Source organism: Octopus bimaculoides, chromosome 19 (genome assembly GCF_046866305.1).
Source record: "Octopus bimaculoides isolate indiv1 chromosome 19, ASM4686630v1, whole genome shotgun sequence".
Taxonomy (NCBI): domain Eukaryota; kingdom Metazoa; phylum Mollusca; class Cephalopoda; order Octopoda; family Octopodidae; genus Octopus; species Octopus bimaculoides.
In genome coordinates this window covers 25,862,179-25,887,628 of record NC_142946.1, presented here as the reverse complement: position 1 = coordinate 25,887,628, position 25,450 = coordinate 25,862,179, and the positions used below count along the sequence as shown (strand labels likewise).

Here is a 25,450-nt window from a genome sequence, read left to right as displayed (position 1 = left end):
GAGAAGACCCGGCAACTAAAGTGAGATCGCAGCCACGCATGTCTGGCCCAGTTAAGAGTACCGCTGATGCGCTGTATGATATGATATGCTTGAGAAGACCTGCTGAGTCAAGTAAAACCAATATCGTAGCTGTGACCAGTGCCCCCTGGCTGGCTCCTATGTCGGTGGCATGTAAAAAGCACCATCTGAACGTGGCTGATGCCAGTACCCACTAACTGGCTCCCGTGCTGGTGGCACGTAAAAAGCATTATCCAAACGTGATCGATGCCAGGCCTGCCTGATTAGTTCCTGTGCCGGTGGCATGTAAAAAGCACCCACTACACTCTCGGAGTGGTTGGCGTTAGGAAGGGCATCCAGCTATAGAAACATTGCCAGATCAGATTGGAGCCTGGTGCAGCTGCTAGCTTTCTAGACCTCAGTCAAACTGTCCAACCCATGGAAAACAGACGTTAAACGATGATGATGAAGGTAAATGTGTTTAGGCATTTCTGAGAGTTGGGAAGTGTCATAGTGATTGTTATATGAATTTTATGAAAATATGAAGATCTGTTACTAATTAAAGAATGTTGCAAGCATGGGTTTATATTTTGATGTAGCTCTTAATGGTGAATTGGGTGAAATGTTAGGAAGGGAAATTATATTATACATGTAAGTTTGTGGAAGTATGTGTATGTATAACTGTGTAATTATTTATGTATATAACAGATTGTAATGATGTCAATAAAAACAGTAAAGGAGAAAGTACTAAAATATAGAAAACAAAACGAAACAATAAACCATTACAACGAATTATCAATTTTTTTTATTTCTGTTTTGTAAGTTGGATGTATTTAAACTTCTTTGGGTTGATGCCATATGCTTTGAGACGGGTATTAGACAATGTTACATTTAATTGTTCATTGTGTTTGTTTCCTTTTTGCTTTTGCTTCCAGCATTCAGCACGTTTCTTCCTCTTCAGTTTGGTATTTGACAATTCAGAAACCTTTGCAGTATTTCCTTCTTTTTCAGTTTTATTTTTAGAACCTTTTGAACTTTTGGTTTTGGTTAAAGCCCCTGCTATTGACGAACTGTTATCTTTGGACTGAAACTTCTTTTTGGATTTATTTACTGCATTTTCTTCGTTTTCAGCACTTGCCATGTTTTGTTCTGGTGAGGCATCATCAACTGACATCTTTCGCTTCTTAGAGTTTTTCTGTTGCTTACTGTTTACTGAAGGAATCTCATCATTAGATTTGTGGTCAGATTTTATGTTGCATGGCTTTTTTTCTACTTTCTCTTCATTTTCTTCTTTATTATTTGATGTTTTACTCGAGGAAGACTCACTGTAATTAGATATTGCAGTAGTTAAGTAATTAATCTCAAATTAGATTTGACTAAATCATAAAAATCTAGTTACTTTTCTGTTATGAACTGACAAAAATTCTAAGAACTGGTTTAAAAAAGTGAAAAAAACAAGAGGTAAAGCTAGATGAATCGAAATATTTTAGAACAATTGTTTTATTTATACATACACACACACATTTTTAGCTAACATTATAAAATTCTCTTTTGAGGAATTACCTGTGAGTGTAAAAAGTCGTTAAGATATTCTTCTTGCGATTGTTTTGTCTACTCCGTTTTGAATACATTTTTCTGCTGACAAACTCTTCCTCCTCAGTCCTACAAAAGTAGAAATATGAAGCTATTGATATTGATTTTCTATGAGAAAGAAGAATTAAGACCTTTTGAATTTTTTTCTAAAAAGCATTAGAAATGAACAAGGAATTGAAACTGCAATGTGAACTTGATTTGCTGGGAACATACCTGTTATTACTTGGCTTTTATCTACAAAGGTAGCATAATACAATTTATGCACATTCAGTCAAATTAAATACCAGTAATGATGATATTTAGTTTAGTAATCTTACAATGATGAGAACAAATTTGGTTCTGGCAAAATTTTAATTTGAAATTTAATTTAGTAAACTAGAAAGAATTAAATATTCAGCTTTGCTTTACCAACAGCACTGCATCGTCATTACTGCTCCATTAAGTGACACATAATCTTTGTAAATATGAAGAACATTTGATGCTCTCTCAACAGCAATAGAGACCTATGGTATCTTGTGGTAATGTGAGATATTAGACATTATCATTGAAGTAAGAGGAGCAGCACTCATGGTATTTGCTGGATCTCCCAGACTTGTGAGATCAGTGCAGTTAATATTCAGTTTAAACTTCTGAAGTAAAAATGAGGACAAGAAAGGACTTCCCAGAGAGTTGTAGTTCTGAAGAGGGCTGTGAAAAATATTTAGTACAGTGTTTGGTAGGATGAGTCACAATATGAATGACAAATGAAGTGTTCAGCCTAGCGGCGTTGTATGCAACATTTTTGTTCTGGAGTGTAGAAACTTGTCACAAAAGCAGTAGAAAAGTCAGGAAGAAGAAACAAGCTCAAGGATAGTGTTGGCGAATATAACTTAGACAATTGGCCTTCTTTTGGAAAATGGTCTTGGATACCTGTGTGAGTAGCACTGCCCAGGTGTCTGTGGGTTGTACCAGAGCTTCATAGTAGGTCAGTAATAGATCAGTGCAGAAATATTTTCTGGTTCTGGAGGAGCCTAGCCTTTGGAGTGCAGTTTTATCAATATTATATATATGATGTTATCACTGTTTGTACAACTTTCCAGTAGAATAAAGAGTTTTGCACTTGGCTCAGAATAAAATCCAGAATGACTGGAAAATTCCAGTTTGATTTGTACAAATGTTTTACGTGTAGTCAATGAAAACTATTAGTATGACTGCTTTTTGATCATATATAATGGTTTTGTTTACAATTGCTTATTTGTAACTATTGTATACTACTTTGTACAAAATTAACATCAGACAGCACTATAAATACTGCTGTATGAAGTGGAGTTTTCAATATTTAGTTTGGAGTCCTTCAGGGTTGAGATATGGGGGAAAAACAGAAACACTGAGGAGTTTAACATCCTCAATGTTTAAGCAACTGAGAGTAAACATTAGGAATGTAAAACAAAGTGAAAGTGCATGCATAGACAAAAAATAGTAGGAGAGAGAAGAGGAAGATAAGCTGGGGAAAGGTGAAGTGGAGGGAAAAGTAAGAAGAGAGTTAAAGGACGAAACTAGGATCATTAAATTAGGAGGAGGTGAAGGAATAGAAGGAGAAATGTTCATTTAAATTCATAGGTGCCATATTCAAATTTGAATATGAAACATTGTTCCTTTTGTTTCTTTAAGCATGCAGAGACACCAGACATGAATAAGAGTAATGGAATGGGCCCATTGGACAGAAGCAGGTGATGATGGGTTGGGTTAGACTGATTTATCAATGTAATGGCACTACAAAATTTGCAAATAATGCAATATATGAGGTTGGTAGACATGCAGCAGAAGTCTTTGTGTAATGTGGTACTGTGATTTAAGGCTGATGATGGTTGTTGATGTAAGGATAGGTGCTGCATTAAAAAGTGACTGGCTGTCTATGGTTGGGTACTTCTAAGAGATTGCCTAAGGTTCCTGTCTTTCTTGAAGGCAAGAAGTGGTGTAGGAAAGATTGGAGAAGAATTGGGGTCAGAAAGTAGGATTTTGAAGTTGCAAATAAGAATACATTTCAATGAAAATGAATGAGTGAAATTTGAGGGAGAGTGGAATACTGTCTGTAGGTCCTTTAAAAAAGATAGGAGAGCAGTGACACAGTCAATGCCCTGGGAATGGCATCGTGCAGGGTTCACAAATACTTGAGGAAATACTGCATTCTTTCATGTTGAGAGATGAAATCCAAATCGATGATGCAAAAGCAACGAGGATTGGTGAATTGGGAAAATGGTATTGCAAATTTAGTATGCTTAGTATGATAGTGGAGAAAAGAGTGGGGGTCATTAGATTTGTAGTGGCTGAAGATGGACATTATTGATAGTAATAGAAATGTTAAGAAAGCTAACTACAGCATTACATATGGTAGAAGTGGAACCCACCCTTCTATCTACTACTGAAACACACAACCTGCAACTTCCAAATCCTACTTTCTGACTCCACAACAACTCCAATCTTACTCACACCAGTTCTCTTTGCATTCAAGAAAGAGAAGAACCTTGGCAATCTCTTAGAAGCCAGCCATATACAACTAGGCACTTTTTAATTTACTCGCAGGAGATGAAATAATGGTCATCAACATCAACACTATCCAAAGTCACAGTATCACATTGCACAAAACTTCTGCTGCACATCTACCAATTGAATAGACTGCAAACTATGTGGTGCCTTTTACATTGATGACACAAATTGTCACCTTGTCATTCACTTTTGTGAGCACATTTGTAGTCATCTGCAATGTGTTCCACAGCCAGGCCAACCCATTGCTATCCACTTCAACATAACAAGACCACTCTATTACCCACTCATTATTGTCTGGCTTCTCTGCACACCATATATCTGTAAGGAAGTGGAAGGAACAATGCCTCATATATACATTTGAAACCAGGGCACCAATGGGTTTAAACAAGTTTTTCCTTCAATCCTATCACCACTCCTAATACAGTAATCTTTTAGCTATCCTTCCAATTTAATTTTCCCCTTCACTGGTTTTTCTTCCTCTATTTATTTCTCTTTCTTTCCTCCTCTCTTCTCCTACAGCTTGTCTACACTTGTTTTATGTTTCCTGTTAGTTACTACAAATCACACAAAACAGAAGATGCAAAACTCTTCTCCTTCCCCCACCGCCATCCCTTATCATCTTAATCCTGAAGAAGGGCCTTGACTGAAATACCAGACACTTTGCTCCCTATATTACTTTACTCTTTCTGTTACCTTTTCCAAACAATACAAGTCTTGCTGATGTAGACCACCACAAATCTCCTTAGATAAAACAGTTGATGAAGGAAAAAGATATCATTCTTCTCTTATCAGCTGTTAATTGATGATGAAGGCAATTTTGGTACATTATCAACAGGGTTGTTCATTTCTAGTATCAGTATCTTTATAAGAAATACTACCGGAGAATGGTGCCATAAGGACAGGACATTATAAAAGAATGGAAAGATGAGACAGAATGACAAGAAGCATTTGAAAGTATAAGTACAGCAAATATCACTTGTAAAGAAGCTAAAGTTACTGGCTGAGATTTACAGAACATCTCAGCAGAAGATTAAAAAAAAGCTGTTGTAGTTCAATAAACAAAAACTGGCTTAATTATTTACCTATATTGCACCACTTTGCTGAGGGGGCACCAGGAATTAAGTTCTTTATCCGTTGAATGCAAGATCTGTAAAGAGAGAAAGGTAAATATTTATGTGTTCATACAAACACATATAATAAAACACAATGTATTTTTTTGTTTGCAGTCAGGTTTAGTAGAGGGAAAGTAAAAGAATTATAATCAGTTGCTGGAGTATCAGGGATTTTGATAAAAATGTAACAGCAAATATTTGTCATGAGAGAGAGAGAGAGAGATCTGAAAACAATGTTTATTTTAAATGGAAGTTCTCACACAAACTTACCTACGGCTAACAAAAACATTACCAGTTTTGTTTTAAACAAAAGAAATTAGGTAATATTTAATTTCGAGCATCATTATCATCGTTTAACATCCGCTTTCCATGCTGGCATGGGATGGACAGTTTGACTGAGGACTGGCGAGCTGGATGGCTACAATCTGATCTGGCAGAGTTTCTACAGCTGGATGCCCTTCCTAATGCCAACCACTCCGAGAGTGTAGTGGGTGCTTTTACGTGCCACCAGCATGAAGACCAGTCAGGTAGTACTGGCAATGACCACACTCAAATGGTGTTTTTTACGTGCCACCTGCACTGGCAACAACCTCGCTCGAATGTTGTTTTTCACGTGCCAGTAAGGTGATGCTGGTAATGATGACGCTCGAAGGGCGTTTTTTACATGCCACCGGCACAGCACACAGTCAGCAGCCCTGGCAACAATCACACATGGATGGTGCTCTTAGCGCTCCACTAGCACAGATGCAAGTCATGTGGTGCTGTCATTGAATTTGATTTCACTTGCCTCAACAGGTCTTCGCAAGCACAGTTTAGTGTCCAATGAAGGAAAGGTACGCATAAGTGGGCTGGTTACACCCCTGGCATAGGCCACGGGTTATGGTCTCACTTGGCTTGCTGGGCCTTCTCATGCACAGCATATTTCCAAAGGTTTCGGACACTAGTCATTGCCTCGGTGAGGCCTAATGTTCGAAGGTCGTGCTTCACCACCTCATCCCAGGTCTTCCTGGGTCTACCTCTTCCACAGGTAGCCTCAACCGCTAGGGTGTGACATTTTTACACACAGCTATCCTTATCTATTCTCACCACATGATCATACCAGCGCAGCCGTCTCTCTTGCACACCACATCTGATGCTTCTTAGGCCCAACTTTTCTCTCAAGGCACTTACAGTCTGTTGAGTATGCACACTGACATTACACATCCATTGGAGCATACTGGCTTTGTTCCTTGCAAGCTTACACATGTCCTCAGCAGTCACGGCCCATGTTTCACTGCCATGTAACATGGCTGTTCATACACATGTACCATACAGTCTACCTTTTACTTTGAGTGAGAGGCCTTTTGTGACCAGCAGACGTAGGAGATCTCTGAACTTTGCCTGGGCTATTCTTATTCTAGCAGCTACATTTTCAGAGCCCCCCCCCCCCCCCCCCCCCGCTACTGACTTGGTCACCTAGGTAACGGAAGCTATCAACTACTTCTAGTTTTTCTCCCTGGAATGTGGCAGAAGTTGTTCTCTGCACATTTTCAGTGTTTATTGTTCCTGAGCATCTGCTACATAGAAAAAACTATCTTGTTATTTAGCCTTCCTTTGATATTGCTGCACCTCTTATGTGTCCATAGCTTACACCGGGTACATCTTATAGAGTTTCTACCTACGCCTTTTCTACAGATTGAGCAGGGCCATCTACCTGAAGGTGTTTGTGGTTTGTCTACCTTTCTACTTATCAGGACTTTGGTTTTAGCTAGATCGACTCTAAGACCCTTCAATTCTAGTCCTTGCTTCCACACCTGAAACTTCTCCTCTAGTTCTGATAGTGACTCAGCAATTAGAGCAAGGTCATCAGCATAGAGGAGATCCCAGAGGCAAACAAGCACTGTAATTTGCTTGAAGCATTGCAATGTGTAAATACAATAAAAGCAATGCTAGGCAAAATATGTAAGGTGATGTTAATAAATAAAACAAAGACTAAATCTTGTATTACTTTACATATGTTGTTCAATGCTTCTATTACATTTCAGAAAATTTCCCTTTATCAAATATAAGATAGAAGATAATCTAAGAGTTAGTTATTAACTTTTATTTTACATTATCACTTGGTAAAATTATGGTGTTTCTGTAATCTGCATAATTATTTTTTAATTATGTAGTTACTTCTTTTTATCTCAAGTGAAAATAAGTTTCCTCATATCCATTTTGTGTAGTAGTGTAAGGAAATGACTCTAGCTTTAAACATATGTTTCAACAAATCATAAAAGAATAATACAATTAATTAAAAGAACAAATGTAAAACCTCATTTGTATCAAGTCCAAAATCATTAGTTGCAACAGAACGGTACTGGAAGCGGCAGGGCAAGTCATCTATCAGATCTTCATAATCCAGTTTATAATACTCATCAAAATATTCTTCAAATGTCATTTCATCTGAAACAAAATTAAAGTGGGAGGAATTGATTAATTTCTCTAATAGTAATAGCAAATGTGAAGCATTGCTTATGGACATACAGTGCACTAGTCCAACCCACGCCAGCATGGACAATGGACATTAAATGATGATGATATATATATATATATATATACACACACACACACTTCGTTTTTTATTTGGTTTGTGTTGAAGCATAATTTTATTTTGTGTCTGGGGAGAATCATTCTGTTTTAATGCCTTATTAATTAACACACTCACTGGTTTGATTTCCACTCATTTACTTATTTATTTTTTCCTAAAATTTTCGTTGCTTCTTGCAACCTCTTTAATAGTTGTCAACAATTATCGAAGAGGTTGCAAGAAGCAATGAAAATTTCAGAGAGGGGAAAAAAAAAAAGAAGTTAATGAGTGGAAATCGAACCAGTGAGTGTGTTAATTAATAAGGCATTAAAACAGAATGATTCTCCCCAGATACAACAAAAAATATATATATCATCATCATCAACATCATATACATGAACACTAGTTCATTATATGTACTAACAGATATGATATAGTCTTCAGGTACCAATAGATGTGATAGAAGCCTCAGAGGAAAAGATGATTATGATACATGCACGTGTGTGTGTATATATAAATATATATACAGGGTATGGTGAATAAACTGTCGTCTAAATTAAGCAAAATGAAAATAACACTGATATCTCATTTTAATAGATATATTTACCAAAATTACATAAAAATATCTTGAAATACTAAAGAGTAAATTTATTCAATAAGATCCCCATTGGTTTCAACCACCAGAAGACTTTGGAATCTTCTGCAACTCTTCTGGACGGTCTCCTTGTTTAAGTTGGTGAATGCAGCCATAATCCTTGCCTTCAGTTCATCTTTGGTGTTACAAGGAGTTTTGTTGGTCTCTAGCTCAACTGCATCCCACACATGATAATCAAGGGAGTTGCAGTCTGGGGAGTTAGGTGGCCAGATGTTAGGGGTTATGTGGTTGCAGAAATTGTCTGACAGCCACGGTGCAGAGTCCTGTTGCCAGACATAGGGTCTTCTAGCAGTCACCCTCTTGACTTAGGGCAGCACTACCCCCTCCAGGCACTTGATGTAGGCCTCCGTGTTGAGTCTGAAGCCATGTGGGAAGATAAATGGAGGCATAACATTGTCATCACTAGTGATCACTCCAAACACCATGATGTTGACTGGATGTTTGATTTTTATCACTCTTGGTACATGTCCTCAGATTGACACCCAGACACTCTGAAATGTTCATATTGGAACTTCTGGCATGAATGCCAAGCAGTACAACATGTTTCAAAATTTCTGGCCGAGTGAATTGCGCCATGGTGCTGTTTTTATCACAGACAGTGCCCAACTGACCCTACTTTACAGTGTAGTTGACAAAATAAAAAAACAAAACAATGCGCATGCGTGAAATTAAGAATATAAAATGTTGACAATTTACCGATTGCACCCTGTATGTATATATATATATATATATATATATGTATGTATATAGTAGAATATAAAGATAAAATCACATTAGTGCTTTTTATCAGCTAGTCAGTATGCAATAAAAAATTTATAAGTAATTTATGCATTAAATTAATAATTATATATATATGTACATAATTATATTAAGGGGGCAAGGGCATAAAATGACCTAACTCCAACATGCTTGAAAATGCAGAGGCACTCAGATACTACTGAAAATCTCCAAAATATATATGGATTGTTGTCGGCCAAATGTTACTCCTGATCGGAACTACATTTCCTGTGAAGCTATTTTGATAATATATCCATGTTTGTCATGAAAAGATATAAATCTGACTTATCTTTGATCTATACGTGCAAATCTGCTTTGTGCAGGTATGTATAATTATTTGTATTTATATTCCTCGTGTATTGTGTTGAAGGAAAAAAAGCCTGTTTTTATGGCTTTAATCCAGAAATTGGACCCAATTCACAATTAATGTGAAGTCTTTAGGTAAAAGAAAATACAGGAGGATCAGTTAATTATGACTTTATTCAACATATTCCATTCTCAGATTCACAAACTTATTGCAGAGGTCCTTCAGTTTTTCTAAGCCTTGTGAAAGAACTTGGAAGGTTCAGTTTTCAACCAGGCTGTTCATGATACCCTTAAAGCCAGGAACTTTTCAGCACCCCTCATATACATATGCATATATACACAGGGTGTCCCAAAATTATGGCAACCAACTTTTTTCAATTTCGCCTAAGTAAAATATTGCTATATTTCAGGTCCAAGCATTGCAACAGAATGGTAAAGGAAACACAATTATGACACTACCAAATTTATTCAATATAACCACCTCTGTTTTGAATCATAGCCTTAAGTCTAGGTGCGAATGCTTCACGTGGCACACTGCTGTTCTTGTAGGTTTGAAGCCCATTCCTGGCGCTGTTTTGCTTTCAAAGTGTTGAGCCTGAGGAATGCTTGAGATGAACCAAAAAGAAAAATCCAACGGGTTGAGATCAGGGTTTCTTGAGGGCCATATATCCTTGCCTATGAACGATGGGATGTTTTTCTGAATCCAGTGTTGTATCTGTTTGGAGCTGTGGGATGGTGCCAAGTTTTGTTGGAGGCTCCAAGGTGCACCGTGAAAGTGCTCATTCACCCATGGAAGCAGTTCAGCTTCCAGAATGTTGCTAATACTGGGTGTTAATTTTAACACCCCAGAGAACAAAAATAAGGAGAGACCTTCTAGTGGCTGTCACAGCCACCCAAACCATAACTGACTGGATTTTAATGTTGATTTATGAGTCTACCCTTGATAAAACCACATACACTCCAAAGTCAGTCAGTCTGGTGGTTTAGTGTCTGTTTGATGTCAAATTTCTTTTCAATAGTGAACCTCAGGTTGGGCAGCATATTTTCAGCAACCTGACGCAGGACAAAATGACTTCTCTCCAGTCTTATGGCCTTATAAACTTGCGTGAGCTCGTGATGGCAGATCATCTTGTAGGGGTGGGTCCGGAGATCTTCCTTCAGCACTCAATACATAGATGTTTGGCTTATTTTTGCTGTGGCAGCCAGTTTACTGATGGAATGATGAGGATTTCACTGTATCTTTTCTCTGGTACGATTGATAAGCTGGGGATCCATGCACTTCTTTTTTGGCCACGTCCAGGCTGATCAGCAGTGGAACCAGTCTCTTGAAATTTCTTGAGAATTTTCCAGACTTGTTTGGTAAATTTTAAAAGCCTTTTTTCTATAGCTGTATTATTTTTGCCTCCTTTGTGGAGGGTTATGATTGTATTTCAGTTTATAGCCATTATCTAATTTATAAATCTGAATTTATTTAGTCTGAAACAAAAAGGAGACACACTAAGCTTTTATAATGGTGTATAATTTTCATATCTTATCACATTTATTTATACTCATTAAAGCCTGAAACTACATACAATGAAATGGTGAGAAAGGATCTTTGGATGCTGGGTCTCACTGAAAAAATGACAAGCAACTGGGAGAAGTGGCAATTTGCTGTACTTGAGGAGATCCATCAAGCTAAGTAAAATCACTGCCTTCCAGGCTTATCCTTTCAGATGCCAGTGGCACGTAAAAAGCACCCAGCACACTCTGTAAAGTGGTTGGTGTTAGGAAGGGGATCCAACCACAGAAACCATGCAATAACAGATAATCAGAATCTGATCAGCTTGATGTCAAACTGTTCAACCCATGCCATCATGGAAAATGGATGTTAAATGGTGATAATGATGACACATATTGGGTGTATAATTGAAGACAAATGCTGAGATACCACACTGTGGCACTGAATGCAAAGTCATGTGGTTGGGAAGGAAGCCTCTTACCACAAAGCCATGCATGCACTTTGTCAAGTAACATTTACCAAAGTATCAATATATGTAAACTTGTATTTATAGTAGAATCAACAGCTAAGACCTGGCCTTTCATAAATAAAACAATTTGGTTCAGAGTTCACCATAACAAGGTATAGAATAGCCTAATTTGACAAAAGACTACACTTGTCATGCAAGATTGCTTGTGTCAGATGCAAAGTCATATCTAGGATTGGAAGAAATTATTTGGGACAGAACTAATTTTGATTAACTTGGAGGATGAGATAACGATCACTATGGGAATAAGGAGAGTGGGTGATTGTTAAGGACTGATGATATTAAATATCAGTTACATTAATCATAAAATTAACACACAGTACACCTAAAGTAGAATGATGAGAGCTAAGAAAATACTTATAGATGAGGTTAAGGAGAAAATACAAACATGAAATAATGATGGCAATCAATAAACAAGGTAAACTGTACAGTGATACAAACAGTGCATTAATTTCAAATATATGGTGTATATATATATATATATATATATATATATATATATATATATATGTATATATATATATCATCATCATTGTTTAACGTCCGTTTTCCATGCTGGCATGGGTTGGACAGTTTGACTGGGGACTGGCAAGCCAGTAGGCTGCACCAGGCTACAATCTGATTTGGCAAGGTTTCTTATTTCTTTATTGCCCCACAGGGGGCTAAACATAGAGGGGACAAACAAGGACAGACAAAGGGATTAAGTTGATTACATCGACCCCAGTGCGTAACTGGTACTTAATTTATCAACTCTGAAAGGATGAAAGGCAAAGTCGACCATGGCTGATTTTGAACTCAGAACATAACAACAGACAAAATACCACTAAGCATTTCGCCTGGCGTGCTAACGTTTCTGCCAGCTCACTCGCCTTGTAGAAACCTTGATTTGGCAACGTTTCTACAGCTGGATGCCCTTCCTAACGCCAACCACTCTGAGAGTGTAGTGGATGCTTTTTACATGCCACCAGCACAGGAGCCAGTTGGGGGGTGGGGACTGGCATCGACCACATTCGGATGATGCTACATGCAACTGGCACTGGCATCGACCCACGCTTGAATCGTGCTTATTATGTGCCACCTTATTATATATTTAATTAGAGGATATGTTAACATCATGAAGAGATGGTTTCATCCAAGGAAATACTGGTTCAATACCTAGTATTTTATGGGAATGTATTTCCTTAAAATAATTGGTGTATATAAAAACATATAGTTTATATCCATAGAAGAAAAAGAAATGGAGATTAGGAAGTTAATAATTGTTAATATATAGGTACTTCCTAACTACATGGTTCATATATAGCTTGCTTCCTAACTACATGGTTCTGGGTTCAGTCCCACTGTGTGACACCTTGAGCAAGTGTCTTTTACAACAGCCTTGGGCCAACCAAAGACTTGTTTGTGGATTTGGTAGACAGAAACAGAAAGAAGCTTGTTATATATATGTGTGTTTGTGTTTGTCCCCTGCTACTGCGTGACAATCAGTGTTGGTGTGTTTATGTCCCTGTAACTTAGTACTTCAGCAAATGAGACCAATAGAGTAAATACCAAGCTTATAAAAGATGATAAGACTGATGTTTAATTAGTAATTAACAGATTTTATATAGCAAGATGAAATTGAGGAAAACACTATTGAATTTAAGCTCCACAACAGGCATGGCTGTATACTTAATAAGTTTGCTTCCCAACCACGTTTTTGTGTTCAGTCCTACTGCATTACATCTTGGGTAAGCGTCTTCATAGAAGACGCTTACCCAAGATGTAAAACCTGTCATACGTGTTGAGTATCCCTGTCTTGACAGCGTATGATAGTTGTAAATGAGTGTCACTGTCATACAAACAGTATCATTTGCTTCCATTATTCTGTGCAAATATATCTTTGTAGGAGAAATACTGCCTTGCTTGGAAACAGGTAATGATTTTGTAACAAGAAGGACATAGAAAATCTACCTCAGTTAATGGTTTGGCCGATGACAGCATGGGAACATGGACATTAAAAATAATGATGGTGATGATGTTTCTGAATGTTTTACTTAGATTTTCTATAAACAATCAAAAAGTTGCTTTAAATGTTTGAAGGTTACTTTTAAGATTTCATAAAATTCAAGAGTTGAATCTAGCCATGTGAATATGTTGGAGATTAAATTTTCTCTTTAACGAAGGGTTGTTACTGACTCTCTTCATAACTTAAGATTTGATTAGGTACTTATTTTACTAATTTATTTATTATTTACATGAATGTATATTTTAAGGATTAAAGCAAAGAGGCAGCAAAATGAATAGGTATAAGAATATTTGAGTAAATCCTTCAAGAAATCATATTTATACCAAACATGATATAAACCAATGTAAGTACCTAACACAAAATTCTTGCAAATACCCAGTCACACCAATTTCAACCTGCATATTTAGACCTCACTAACAGCCAAGTTCTCTTAATAATCTACAACTTTAATGAAGAGATATACATAAAACAAATTTAAACTTACCTGGATTAAATTTAGGTTTCTCTTGCTTCTGTTTCTTTTTCTTCTCTCTCTTTCTCTTTTTAGATTTGTGTTGTGTAGGATCATAATCTGCATCCATCTGAAAAGTAGGCAATAGATTCTTACACACACTGACTTTAATTATCTGGCAGATATTGATGATCTAAGATCACTGCTCCTCCTACACAATTATTGTTACATTGATTACATAATACTGAATTTGTGATTAGTCTTTATCCAGACTGACACTCAGATTCTCAGAGTTGCTAGTGTGCAAATTTGTAGCTTTAAACATCAGTCTTATCTCGCTGACATACTACGACGAAATCTCCAAGATGCAGATAAGATAGAGATTTTTATTTATTTACGGCCTCAAACATCTCATACCTTCGTGCTTTAGTTTGCCCTCTATTATTTATCTTGTTTCTCTCCATGAAATTCAATTGAATTCAGTTGTTGTCTTAAATTCATACTTATTCATTTTCTAAGCTTCCTAAATTCATTGCTCTTTTAAAAATTACGATTTATGCATTGTTGTCTCTCAAATATTTAAAATCTACAATTAAGAGCCCTATCTACTCGCTGGCGGTACCTACCCACCCCTACCCATTTTCCTTTATTCAAAAATTCTTATCGCTCCTTAAAATTATGGCTTTTAAGTGTTGATTTCTCAGCCCAAGAATTACAGCGTGATGTGCTGCTTGACTGGTCCCCCCTCTCTCTCTCTCTCTTTATATATATATATATATATATATATATATATATATATATATATATATATATATATATATATGATGATGATGATCTTTTCTCCCGCCATGCCTCTGTCTACCCCTCCATCCTCTCTCTCTCTCTCTCTCTCTCTCTCGTAGTTTTTCCTTAAGGTCTTCAGGTTCTGGCTATATATAAATGAGAAATCCATTCTAAATTATCTCGCTGACATACTACGACGAAATCTCCAAGATGCAGATAAGATAGAGATTTTTATTTATTTACGGCCTCAAACATCTCATACCTTCGCGCTTTAGTTTGCCCTCTATTATTTATCTTGTTTCTCTCCATGAAATTCAATTGAATTCAGTTGTTGTCTTAAATTCATACTTATTCATTTTCTAAGCTTCCTAAATTCATTGCTCTTTTAAAAATTACGATTTATGCATTGTTGTCTCTCAAATATTTAAAATCTACAATTAAGAGCCCTATCTACTCGCTGACGGTAACCCGCCCTCCCACCCCCTCCACCGGAAGTTCATTCCTCTGTCATCCTGTCAACCTCGGCTGTCTCCCGGAACCCATCTAGTGGCCTTGGCCATCCTCTCCCCTACCTTTGGGTAGCGCATTAAGTTTGAGAAATGTTTGCAGGTTGTAGGTACTGTTTTGCTTATGAATTCTTCCAATTGCAAGTTTTCTTTTCAGGTACACGACACTGCTTTTCCCCTTCCCAGGCTACAGGCCCACACCCCCAACACCCATACTGTTAGGATTGGCACTCTCAACGTCGGCACGCTGAAAGGTAGATCTGGTGAAATTGTTGAGATGCTTGAGCGGAGATGCGTAGATATGTGCTGCATCCAGGAAGTAAGATGGAGAGGAGGTTCTGCGAGGTTCCTCACAGGCAAAGAACACAGGTACAAGATTTTCTGGGCAGGGAACACTGACGGGGTCGGGGGCGGAGGAATACTTCTAGCGGAGAAATGGGTGGATAAGGTAATCGAGGTCGTTAGAGTAAGTGACAGAGTACTTAAGATCAGACTAGTGCTTCATCATAGATTAGCTACTGTCATCTCAGCCTATGCACCTCAACTGGGGCTACCAGATGGTCTGAAAGACCAATTCTATGACACCCTCTTGCAAACTACCTCGTCGACGAGTGACAGGGACCTTCTCTTTGTGGCTGGAGACTTCAACTGTTAAGCTTCAGAAGCTCTCTGAACTGTTAACCTTCCTCTGATATTGCTGCATCTCTTATGTGTCCATAGCCTGCACTGAGTACATCTTATGAAGTTTCTATCTACACTTTTACAGATTGAGCAGGGTGATCTACCTGAAAGGATTTGTGATTTGTTTGCTTTCTTATTTACTAAGACCTTGGTTTTTGCTAGATTAACTCCAAGGCCCTTTGATTCTAGACCTTGCTTCCAAACCTGAAATTTCTTTAGTTCTAGAAGTGATTCAGCTATATGAACAAGGTCAGTAGCATAGAGGAGCTTCCAAGGGTAGCCCGTCTTAAATTCCTGTTATTTCCTAGAGGTTTATGATGAACAAGAGGGGTCTAAGGACTGAACCTTGATGAATCCCTACTTCTACCCTGAATTCATCACTAATTGCTAACCCTAGCCTTACTGACAGCATCCCTGTGCATGGCTTGTACAGCTCTCACCAACTACTCCTCTATACCTAGTTTCTGCATTGACCACCAGACAAGGGAGCAGGGACCCTGTCAAAAGCTTTCTCCAAGTCAACAAAAGCCAAGTACAGAGGTTTATTTTTGGCTAGGTACTTCTCTGTATTGCAATTCTGTAACTAGAAATATAGCATCAGTGGTGCTTCTCCCTGGCACAAAACCAAACTGCATCTCATCTAGACTAACTCTCTTACTAATTAGTTGGGCTAAGATCCTCTCTGTAGCTTTCATCACTTGATCCAACAATTTGATGCCTCTGTAATTATTTCTAATGTATCAGCTTTACCTTTGTAGAAGCTGACTATGATGCTGCTACACCAGACATTGGGTATGACTCCCTCATGTACAACCTGGTTAACTGTATGGATGATTAGGCCATAACCCACACCACCTGATATTTTAAGCATCTCAGCAGTAGTTCCTGATGAGCCAGAGGCTTTCCTGGTATTCATATCCTTCATGGCTTTATCTACCACACTATTGTCTATTTGGATTGCTGGCCTCTCTGTTGGATCCACAGTAGGCAAGTTCTCCTCTCACGTGTTCTCTATGTTTAGTAGCCTTTCATAGTGGCACTTCTAAGCTTCTTTCTCTGCAGAGTCTCTAACCTCAAGAGAACCATCATCCATGCAAAAACACTTCTCTCCAACAATATAACAATTTTCCCTAGCACACTGTCTTGCAAGCCAAAATACTTCAAGTCATTGGTCCTCATGCTGCATAACATTGGCAAACTTCTTCCACTCTGCTTCACCCCTGGCTAATTATTACCTGCCTTCTAGCTACCTGATATATCTCCTTGCTACCACCACCCTTCCAGTCATTCCAAATCTGTTTCTTTGCTCTAATGGCCTGGCCCTGTCAACTGCACCATTCCACCACTACGTCACCCTAGGTCTGGTTAGGGCTTTTGCACCAACCTCAAATTTGGTCTGTGGCTCCTAGCAAGTTATCTTGTAGGAACTTCCAGTTATCCTCTGTATTGCAATTCTGTAACTCGTCCTCCTTCTCATCAGTTAGGATGTCTCTAAATCTCTATTTAAAGGATCCTTAAGCTTCCATATCCTTCTTTTCTAAACTGGCTTGCTTCTTGGGTTCCTTTGTGCCAGTAGCTTGAAGTCACTAATGAGTAATCTATGTTGGGTACATTCTTTACCAGGAAAGGACTTTGCATTTAAGAGTAATCATGAATCCCTTTTTCTAGTGAGAAGTAAGATGGAGAGGAGGTTCTGCGAGGTTCCTCACAGGCAAAGAACACAGGTACAAGATTTTCTGGGCAGGGAACACTGACGGGGTCGGGGGCGGAGGAATACTTCTAGCGGAGAAATGGGTGGATAAGGTAATCGAGGTCGTTAGAGTAAGTGACAGAGTACTTAAGATCAGACTAGTGCTTCATCATAGATTAGCTACTGTCATCTCAGCCTATGCACCTCAACTGGGGCTACCAGATGGTCTGAAAGACCAATTCTATGACACCCTCTTGCAAACTACCTCGTCGACGAGTGACAGGGACCTTCTCTTTGTGGCTGGAGACTTCAACGGTCATGTCGGACGTCGTGCTGGAGGCTTCCATGGCATACATGGAGGCTATGGCTTCGGTTCCCGCAACGAGGAGGGAACCAGACTGCTGGAGTTCTGTGATGCAACCGATCTTATGGTCTGCAATACCAACTTCAGGAAACCTGCCAGTCACCTAGTCACCTACCGCTCCGGCAGACACTCTAGCCAAATCGACTACATCCTCGCCAGAAATAGGGAAAGAGGGCGGCTTATAAATGCCAAAACCTACCCTGGCGAAGAATGTACCCCACAACATAGATTAGTAGTTAGCGACTTTGGGATCAAGGCAAAATGGGTGCCCAGAATTAGACAGGCTTGGAGGAGAAGGGTGTGGAAGCTTAAAGACCCTGCAAACGGACAGAGACTTAGAGACAAGTTACTTGAAGCATTTAACAAAATAGAAGGGGATATAGCATCATACAACGTGGAAGACAATTGGAGATTTCTGCGGGACAACCTGTTGAAAGCCACCGACCAGATTTGTGGGTGGTGTAAGGTCCCCTCCCGACCCAGAGTAACGTGGTGGTGGAACAAGGAGGTAGACAGGGCTATTAGACAAAAGAAACAGGCTTGGAAGGACTGGAAGAACGGTGGTAGCAGGGAATTGTACCAATGTGCCAGAAGGGAGGCTAGGCGACAGGTTTATTTAGCCAGAGGGGAAGCAGATAAGGAAAGATTTGCCAATGTTCTGCGCCGTGAGGACCAAAGACTGTTGCAAGACAGTGTAGGAGAGAGAATTGTGATGTTGTAGGAGAGAAATGTGTTCGCATGGATGATGGTACGCTTGCATTAAATGAGGATGCAAAGAAAGAGGTCTGGAGATGCCACTACGATAGATTGCTTAATAAAGAGAATGAATGGGAGAAAGAGAGCCTGCCGTATGTCGACCCAATAGAGGGACCAGCTATCCGAGTTGATAGTACCAGGGTAGATAAAGCAATTAAGAGTATGAAGACCGGGAAAGCCCCCGGCCCATCAGGAATCACTGCAGAGATGCTCAAAATATCTGGCAGTGTTGGCTATAGCCTAGTCACCCGTATTACGAACCAGGTGATACACGAAGGAGTCATACCCAATGACTGGTGTAGCAGCATCATAGTCAACTGCTACAAAGGTAAAGGTGACGCTTTAGATACAAATAATTACAGAGGCATCAAGCTGTTAGATCAGGTTATGAAAGTTACAGAGAGGGTCATAGCCCAACTAATTAGGGAGCGAATCAATTTAGATGAGATGCAGTTTGGGTTCGTGCCAGGTAAAAGCACTACTGATGCCTTATTTCTAGTGAGACAGTTGCAGGAGAAATACCTAGCTAAGGATAAACCTCTGTACCTGGCTTTCGTTGACATGGAGAAAGCCTTTGACAGGGTCCCCCGATCCCTTATCTGGTGGTCAATGAGGAAACTTGGGATAGAAGAATGGTTAGTGAGAGCTGTGCGAGCCATGTACAGAGATGCTGCCAGTAAGGTGAGGGTTGGAAATGAGTACAGCAATGAATTCCGGGTAGAGGTAGGGGTCCACCAAGGTTCCGTCCTCAGCCCCCTCTTATTTACCATAGTCCTCCAGGCAATCACACAGGAGTTCAAAACAGGTTGCCCCTGGGAGCTCCTCTATGCTGATGACCTTGCCCTAATTGCGGAGTCACTATCAGAACTAGAGGAGAAGTTTCAGGTGTGGAAGCAAGGTCTAGAATTGAAGGGCCTTAGAGTCAACCTAGCTAAAACCAAAATCCTAATAAGTAGGAAGGTAGATAAAACACAAACCCCTTCAGGTAGATGGCCCTGCTCAGTATGTAGAAAAGGAGTAGGTAGTAACTCTATAAGATGTACCCGGTGCAAGCTATGGACACATAAGAGGTGCAGCAACATCAAAGGCAGGTTAACTAGCAAGTTAGTTTTTGTTTGTGGCAGATGTTCAGGTGCAATAAAGACTGCAAACAAACAGGAAACAACTTCTATCTCATTCCAGGGTGAAAAACTAGAGGTAGTCGATAGCTTCCGCTATCTGGGCGACCAAGTTAGTAGTGGGGGTGGGTGCGCTGAAAGTGTAGCTGCTAGAATAAGAATAGCCTGGGCAAAGTTTAGAGAGCTCTTACCCCTGCTGGCGACAAAGGGACTCTCACTCAGAGTAAAAGGCAGACTGTATGACGCATGCGTACGAACAACCATGCTACATGGCAGTGAAACATGGGCTGTAACTGCTGAGGACATACGTAAGCTCGCAAGTAATGAAGCCAGTATGCTCCGTTGGATGTGTAATGTCAATGTGAATACCCGTCAGAGTGTAAGTATCTTGAGAGAAAAGCTGAACATTAGAAGCATCAGTTGTGGCGTGCAAGAGAGACGATTGCGCTGGTATGGACATGTGGTGAGAATGGATGAGGATAGCTGCGTGAAAAAGTGCCACACCCTAACAGTTGAGGGAACCCGTGGAAGAGGTAGGCCCAGGAAGACCTGGGCTGAGGTGGTGAGGCAAGACCTTCGTACATTGGGCCTCACCGAGGCGATGACTACTGACCGAGACCTTTGGAAATGTGCTGTGCGTGAGAAGACCCGGCAAGCCAAGTAAGATCGTTGCCAGTGCCCCTGGACTGGTTCTTGTGCGGGTGGCACATGAGATGCACCATTTTGAGCGTGGCCGTTGCCAGTACCGCCTGACTGGCTCCTGTAGGATTTTCGAGCGAGATCGTTGCCAGTGCCCCTGGACTGGCTTGTGCGGGTGGCACATAAAAGACACCATTTCGAGCGTGGCCGTTTTCGTGCGGGTGACACGTAAAAGCACCCACTACACTCTCTGAGTGGTTGGCGTTAGGAAGGGCATCCAGCTGTAGAAACTCTGCCAAATCAGACTGGAGCCTGGTGTTGCCATCCGGTTTCACCAGTCCTCAGTCAAATCGTCCAACCCATGCTAGCATGGAAAGCGGACGTTAAACAATGATGATGATGATGAAGCTGACCTCCATTTGTCTGTCCGTGACAACATCTGTGTAGAGAGAGGGAAGAAGGTGGGAGGAGATAAATATGTTGTCACCTTAGTAACTAAAACGTTTTGATTAAAAACAGGAATTTTAAGAGCAAGTCTGTCAACAAAATACAACACACACTTTATTACGATTGCAAGAACCAGCTTAAAAAGTCAAAAGTTTAAAATAAAGTTCCCTTGAACATTTAAAACTAATCTTCAGATATGTGTACCCTCTTAAGAAGTAAGGTTTCACATCAATTTGGTTCACTGCTGTGATATACCCTCCCTCTATTTTCTCTACTACAATAACAATAGGATTTGATCCATGAACTTGCTAACCGCATGCCACCCCGATCAATTTGATGCTACTGCCTCTCCTTCTTCTGTCCTAATCTTGATCTCAAACAAAATATTTTGCTTAATCCTTCACCAAAACTGCATATCTAACTTAACATAGATATACAGTAGAAACCTACAATGTCTTGAGAAAACATCTCATATAGATGTATAGAGCTAAAAAGCAAAGAAGTGATCAATATGTTTTGCTTTCTGCTTAAATTTCATCCATGCCCAAAAGCTACTAACAAAGAAAGAAGGATTCAAATTGATTAATTACATTAAACTTAATTCAAGATAAGACTTCTCTCCAGGTTAATTAACAAATATACCAAAACTGAACGCTTCATAACACACCTAACTATGTCATAATGAACTCTGAAACAGCAAAGATAAACTACAATTAACTGCTTAGTTCATCCTTGTTGTTGTCATAATTGCCATCATTATCATTATTTTACATTTGGTTTTTCTTTGCTCACATGTTATGGTTTGCCACTTTTTGCAGTCTGTACCAGTTCATTCTTTTCTCTTGCACACTAACATTAATTACACACCAAGAAGTGAATGTTTTTTTAACCAACATAACACACACATCAGTTGCCATAAGGCAAGGCAGCAAACTGGCAGAAATGTTAGCATGCTGGGCAAAATGCTTAGCGGTATTTCATCTGCCTTTATGTTCTGAGTTCAAATTCCACCAAGGTCGACTTTGCCTTTCATCCTTTCGAGGTTGATAAATTAAGCACCAGTTGCATACTGGGATGCTGGGTTTGATCTAATTGACTGTAGAAGTGATTTTGTATAGTCTATTAAAGTTACTCACAGTAAATAAACCAAGTGGCAAATAGTTGTAATTCAAACAAGGTCATCAAATATTAACTGTTAGGAAAATTATAAAGAAAGAAAATTAAAATAAGCATACATTAAAATCAGGGTCTTCAAAATGTAAATTGTCCGTCTGGTAGCTACATCCTGGTTCTTCATTTATGTCACCATTGTTGTCAACTGAAAAATAATATTAAAATCATCAAGTTTTAGAATGAATCAGTAACAAAGCTCTAAGTTATCTTTTCTCTTTTAGTTGTTTCAGTCATTTGACCACAACCATGCTGGGGGCACCACCTTGAAGGATTTTAATTGAACAAATTGGCACTAAGACTTGTCTTTTTAAACCTAGTACTCTTTTATCAGTCACTTCTGCTGAATGTCATGGGAATGTAAACACACCAACACCAGTTGTCAAGTGGTGGTAAGGGACCAAACACAGACACAATGACATGCGTGCACACACACAGATATGACAGGCTTCTTTCAGTTGCTGTGTACCAAATCCACTCACAAGACTTTGGTCAGCCTGAGGCTATAATAGAAGACACTTACCAAAGGTGTCACACAATATGACTGAACCTGGAACCATGTAGTTGAGAAGCAAGCTTCTTACCACACAACCACACATGTGCCAGGACTCTTATCAGCCTGCTCAACTTTGTGACCCAGCAACACTAGTCACACTGTTTCAGAATATTTGTGTCTAGTCTATAATGAGGGTGCTATATATACAATAAGGTAGCTTTAATAGGATTATAACATTTCAGAAAGATTCCTTCATTCTATTTTTTAGGAGTTAAGCTTTATTGCTTAATGGCCATTGATAGTAGCAGCAGAATTAGTTACTGCTGTGTAGCCCTTGGCCAGCTCTGAGTTGCTTACAGCATATAGGTAGTTAGCCAAATGATCCTACAGATCTACTGTTTCAGATATATGATGCCTTCACTACCTAGCTGAGTAATACATTACAATAGGCAGTGATGAATATATAGTGCAACAATCTAAAATAGTTGTATTGTCTCCACTGTCCATCTATTTCTGTATGCCTGTTGTTGTTGTTGTTTAGCCCCAGGTCAATGCTGACCAACAGGAGCTTTCAAGCCAGGGGACTGCACTAAGCCCCAATGTCAGTTTTGGCATGGTTTTTACAGCTGGATGCCCTTCCTACACCAAACATGTTAGGGATACATAGCACTTCATTAGCTCATGTTCTCTTTTTAACTCTTTAGTGTTCAGATTACTCTGTTAAATGTAATACTTTTTCACTCAAATTGTTTTGAATTAATCATGCATTATGTTATAGCTTCGAGGTTTCAATGATGTGACTGTTTATGTTTAGAATGTCAATGGAGGTTAGGTGTGAGAGGCTAGATATCACCAGTTTGAATTTAAAACATGTAGAATATATTGGGGCGGATATGGCCGGTTTAAACACTAAAGGGTTAAAGACCATAGGGTGTGATTTGTGGGAGAGATTTGGCTACTATTCCTTCTTTTTAGCAGGTCAAGTGACCACATGTAGGTGCCCTCATTGGTTTGTCTTTAACAGATTGTTCTAGATTCTTGGGGGGGGGGGGCACAGCATAAGCCATAGTACAGGAATGTTGTTTGAACAAAGAATTCACATTACATGTTGATTAAGATGCAGTAGTTAACCACTGATCAATGGAGCAAATGAATGTTGAACTGGAGATAATACTGATCATCATGAAAACTAAATGAAGGTCCCCCCCTCTACCCAACTCAACTTTCTGCTATCAGTAGAAATGAAATGACTGAGTGAATACACGAATTGGACTATTAACTTGCAGATTGTCAGTTCAAATTAGTTACTGATATTTTGTTAAATTTCAGGCCAGAATATATTTTACACTGCTTCACTTTATACAATTTTAAAGAAGGACTATTAGATTATATGAAAAATTTTCAACACACCACTATATTCATCTTCCCAGTCATCATCAGAAAACACAGGTTTTTCAGTATCTTCAACACCTTTTGAATAGTAGTTTTCACCAAATGCACCCTGTCAAATTGAATGCAGAAAATCAGATGTACTTGAATGATAAAGCTAGAAAAATTTTAGATCTAAATTCAGTATCATTTTAACTTCATTTTGTCGTTATTTATCTCTGCCAGATAATTAATTCCTCTTATTCTAAAACAAAACAGTTTATCTGTTAGTATCCTGATTATGCATCAGACTTTGTTTCTAGCCTGTAGTGTATGATACATATTGAAACTGGATGTGTCAAACATTTTAAATTTATAAACGTAAAATCAACTTGAACTATTCATTTTTAAGCAAATGTTAATGGTATTTTTAAAGTAAAGAAAATGTGAATTAGACACAAAAAGTATTGAAGCATATTATTAACAACTCTAGATATACATATCTATCATTAATAACATAAGAAAAGTCTTAATACAAACCCATCTCTCTAAGTTCTACAGGTTTTAAGGTTTATATATATATATATATATAAAGTAAAAAAAGAAAACAAAGAAAAACTCAACACAATGAAGTTTCCACTTCAAGCTTCCCATTCAATCACTTTTTTTTTTACCTTCTCTATGATGGCAATTAGTTCTAGGCAAGCCAAATGTGTCATCCTGTTTCAGTTCTCTTGACACTAATGCCTCTGTAGTGACTATCTTATGTTAAGATGTATCTTCTTTAACTAGACAATTGACTATTTTACTAACATGCATCCTGGTTTCAAAACAGGTACACCAAGCCCTTGCATGTCCTAAGAAATAACCAAAAGATCATCTACCCATAAAACATTGCCTACAAAAACTGTCCAATCCATGCCAGTAGAGAAAAGCAAACATAAAATATTGAATACTCCCTGGCATTCTTATAGAGAAGAACCTGGTTTTGCTGATCTTCAAATACATAGATGGGTATATATCCTGAAATACATACATATTCTAAACCAAATCATCAGTGCTCACTTTATTGGTCTTCTCACCAGTTATCTATCTTGATTTATTTGAGTTAGGCATGTGTATCTGTTATTTCCCACAACTATCAAAACACATATACCTTTAATAAATTGCAATACAGTTTCTTTACGGTCATTATCAGACATCCCTGTAGTATAAAATGTCAGTTTCATTATGTATACCACATGCTATTTATGGATGCTTTGCAGTTTGCAGCCTACACAGCAACAATATAACAATCCACATATTTTAGCACTGAACCGGAAGTTTATTGTCTATGGTAACTTTGTGCCACTTGAATTAAACAGATTCCTACACATTAAATAACTACAAATATTTTTGTGGAGAATAGAAAATATATTCCAAACTAGATTTT

General features: G+C 38.7%; 1 protein-coding gene across 6 annotated transcripts in view; it reads right to left on the bottom strand.

Annotated features, from left to right (window-relative positions):
- Positions 1-784: 784 nt before the first annotated feature.
- Positions 785-25,450, bottom strand: part of LOC106883273 (protein KRI1 homolog) — a 99,803-nt gene continuing 75,137 nt past the window's right edge. For all 6 annotated transcript variants that reach the window (XM_089366648.1, XM_014934222.3, XM_014934223.3 and 3 more), the window contains exons 12-18: positions 24,061-24,151; positions 22,220-22,302; positions 14,034-14,130; positions 7,525-7,655; positions 5,199-5,263; positions 1,561-1,659; positions 785-1,322 (exon numbers count right to left, since the gene is read on the bottom strand). In XM_089366648.1, coding sequence (XP_089222774.1) covers positions 803-1,322; positions 1,561-1,659; positions 5,199-5,263; positions 7,525-7,655; positions 14,034-14,130; positions 22,220-22,302; positions 24,061-24,151 — 1,086 coding nt within the window. In that variant the 3' untranslated portion in view covers positions 785-802. The remainder of the gene's footprint in view (positions 1,323-1,560; positions 1,660-5,198; positions 5,264-7,524; positions 7,656-14,033; positions 14,131-22,219; positions 22,303-24,060; positions 24,152-25,450) is intronic.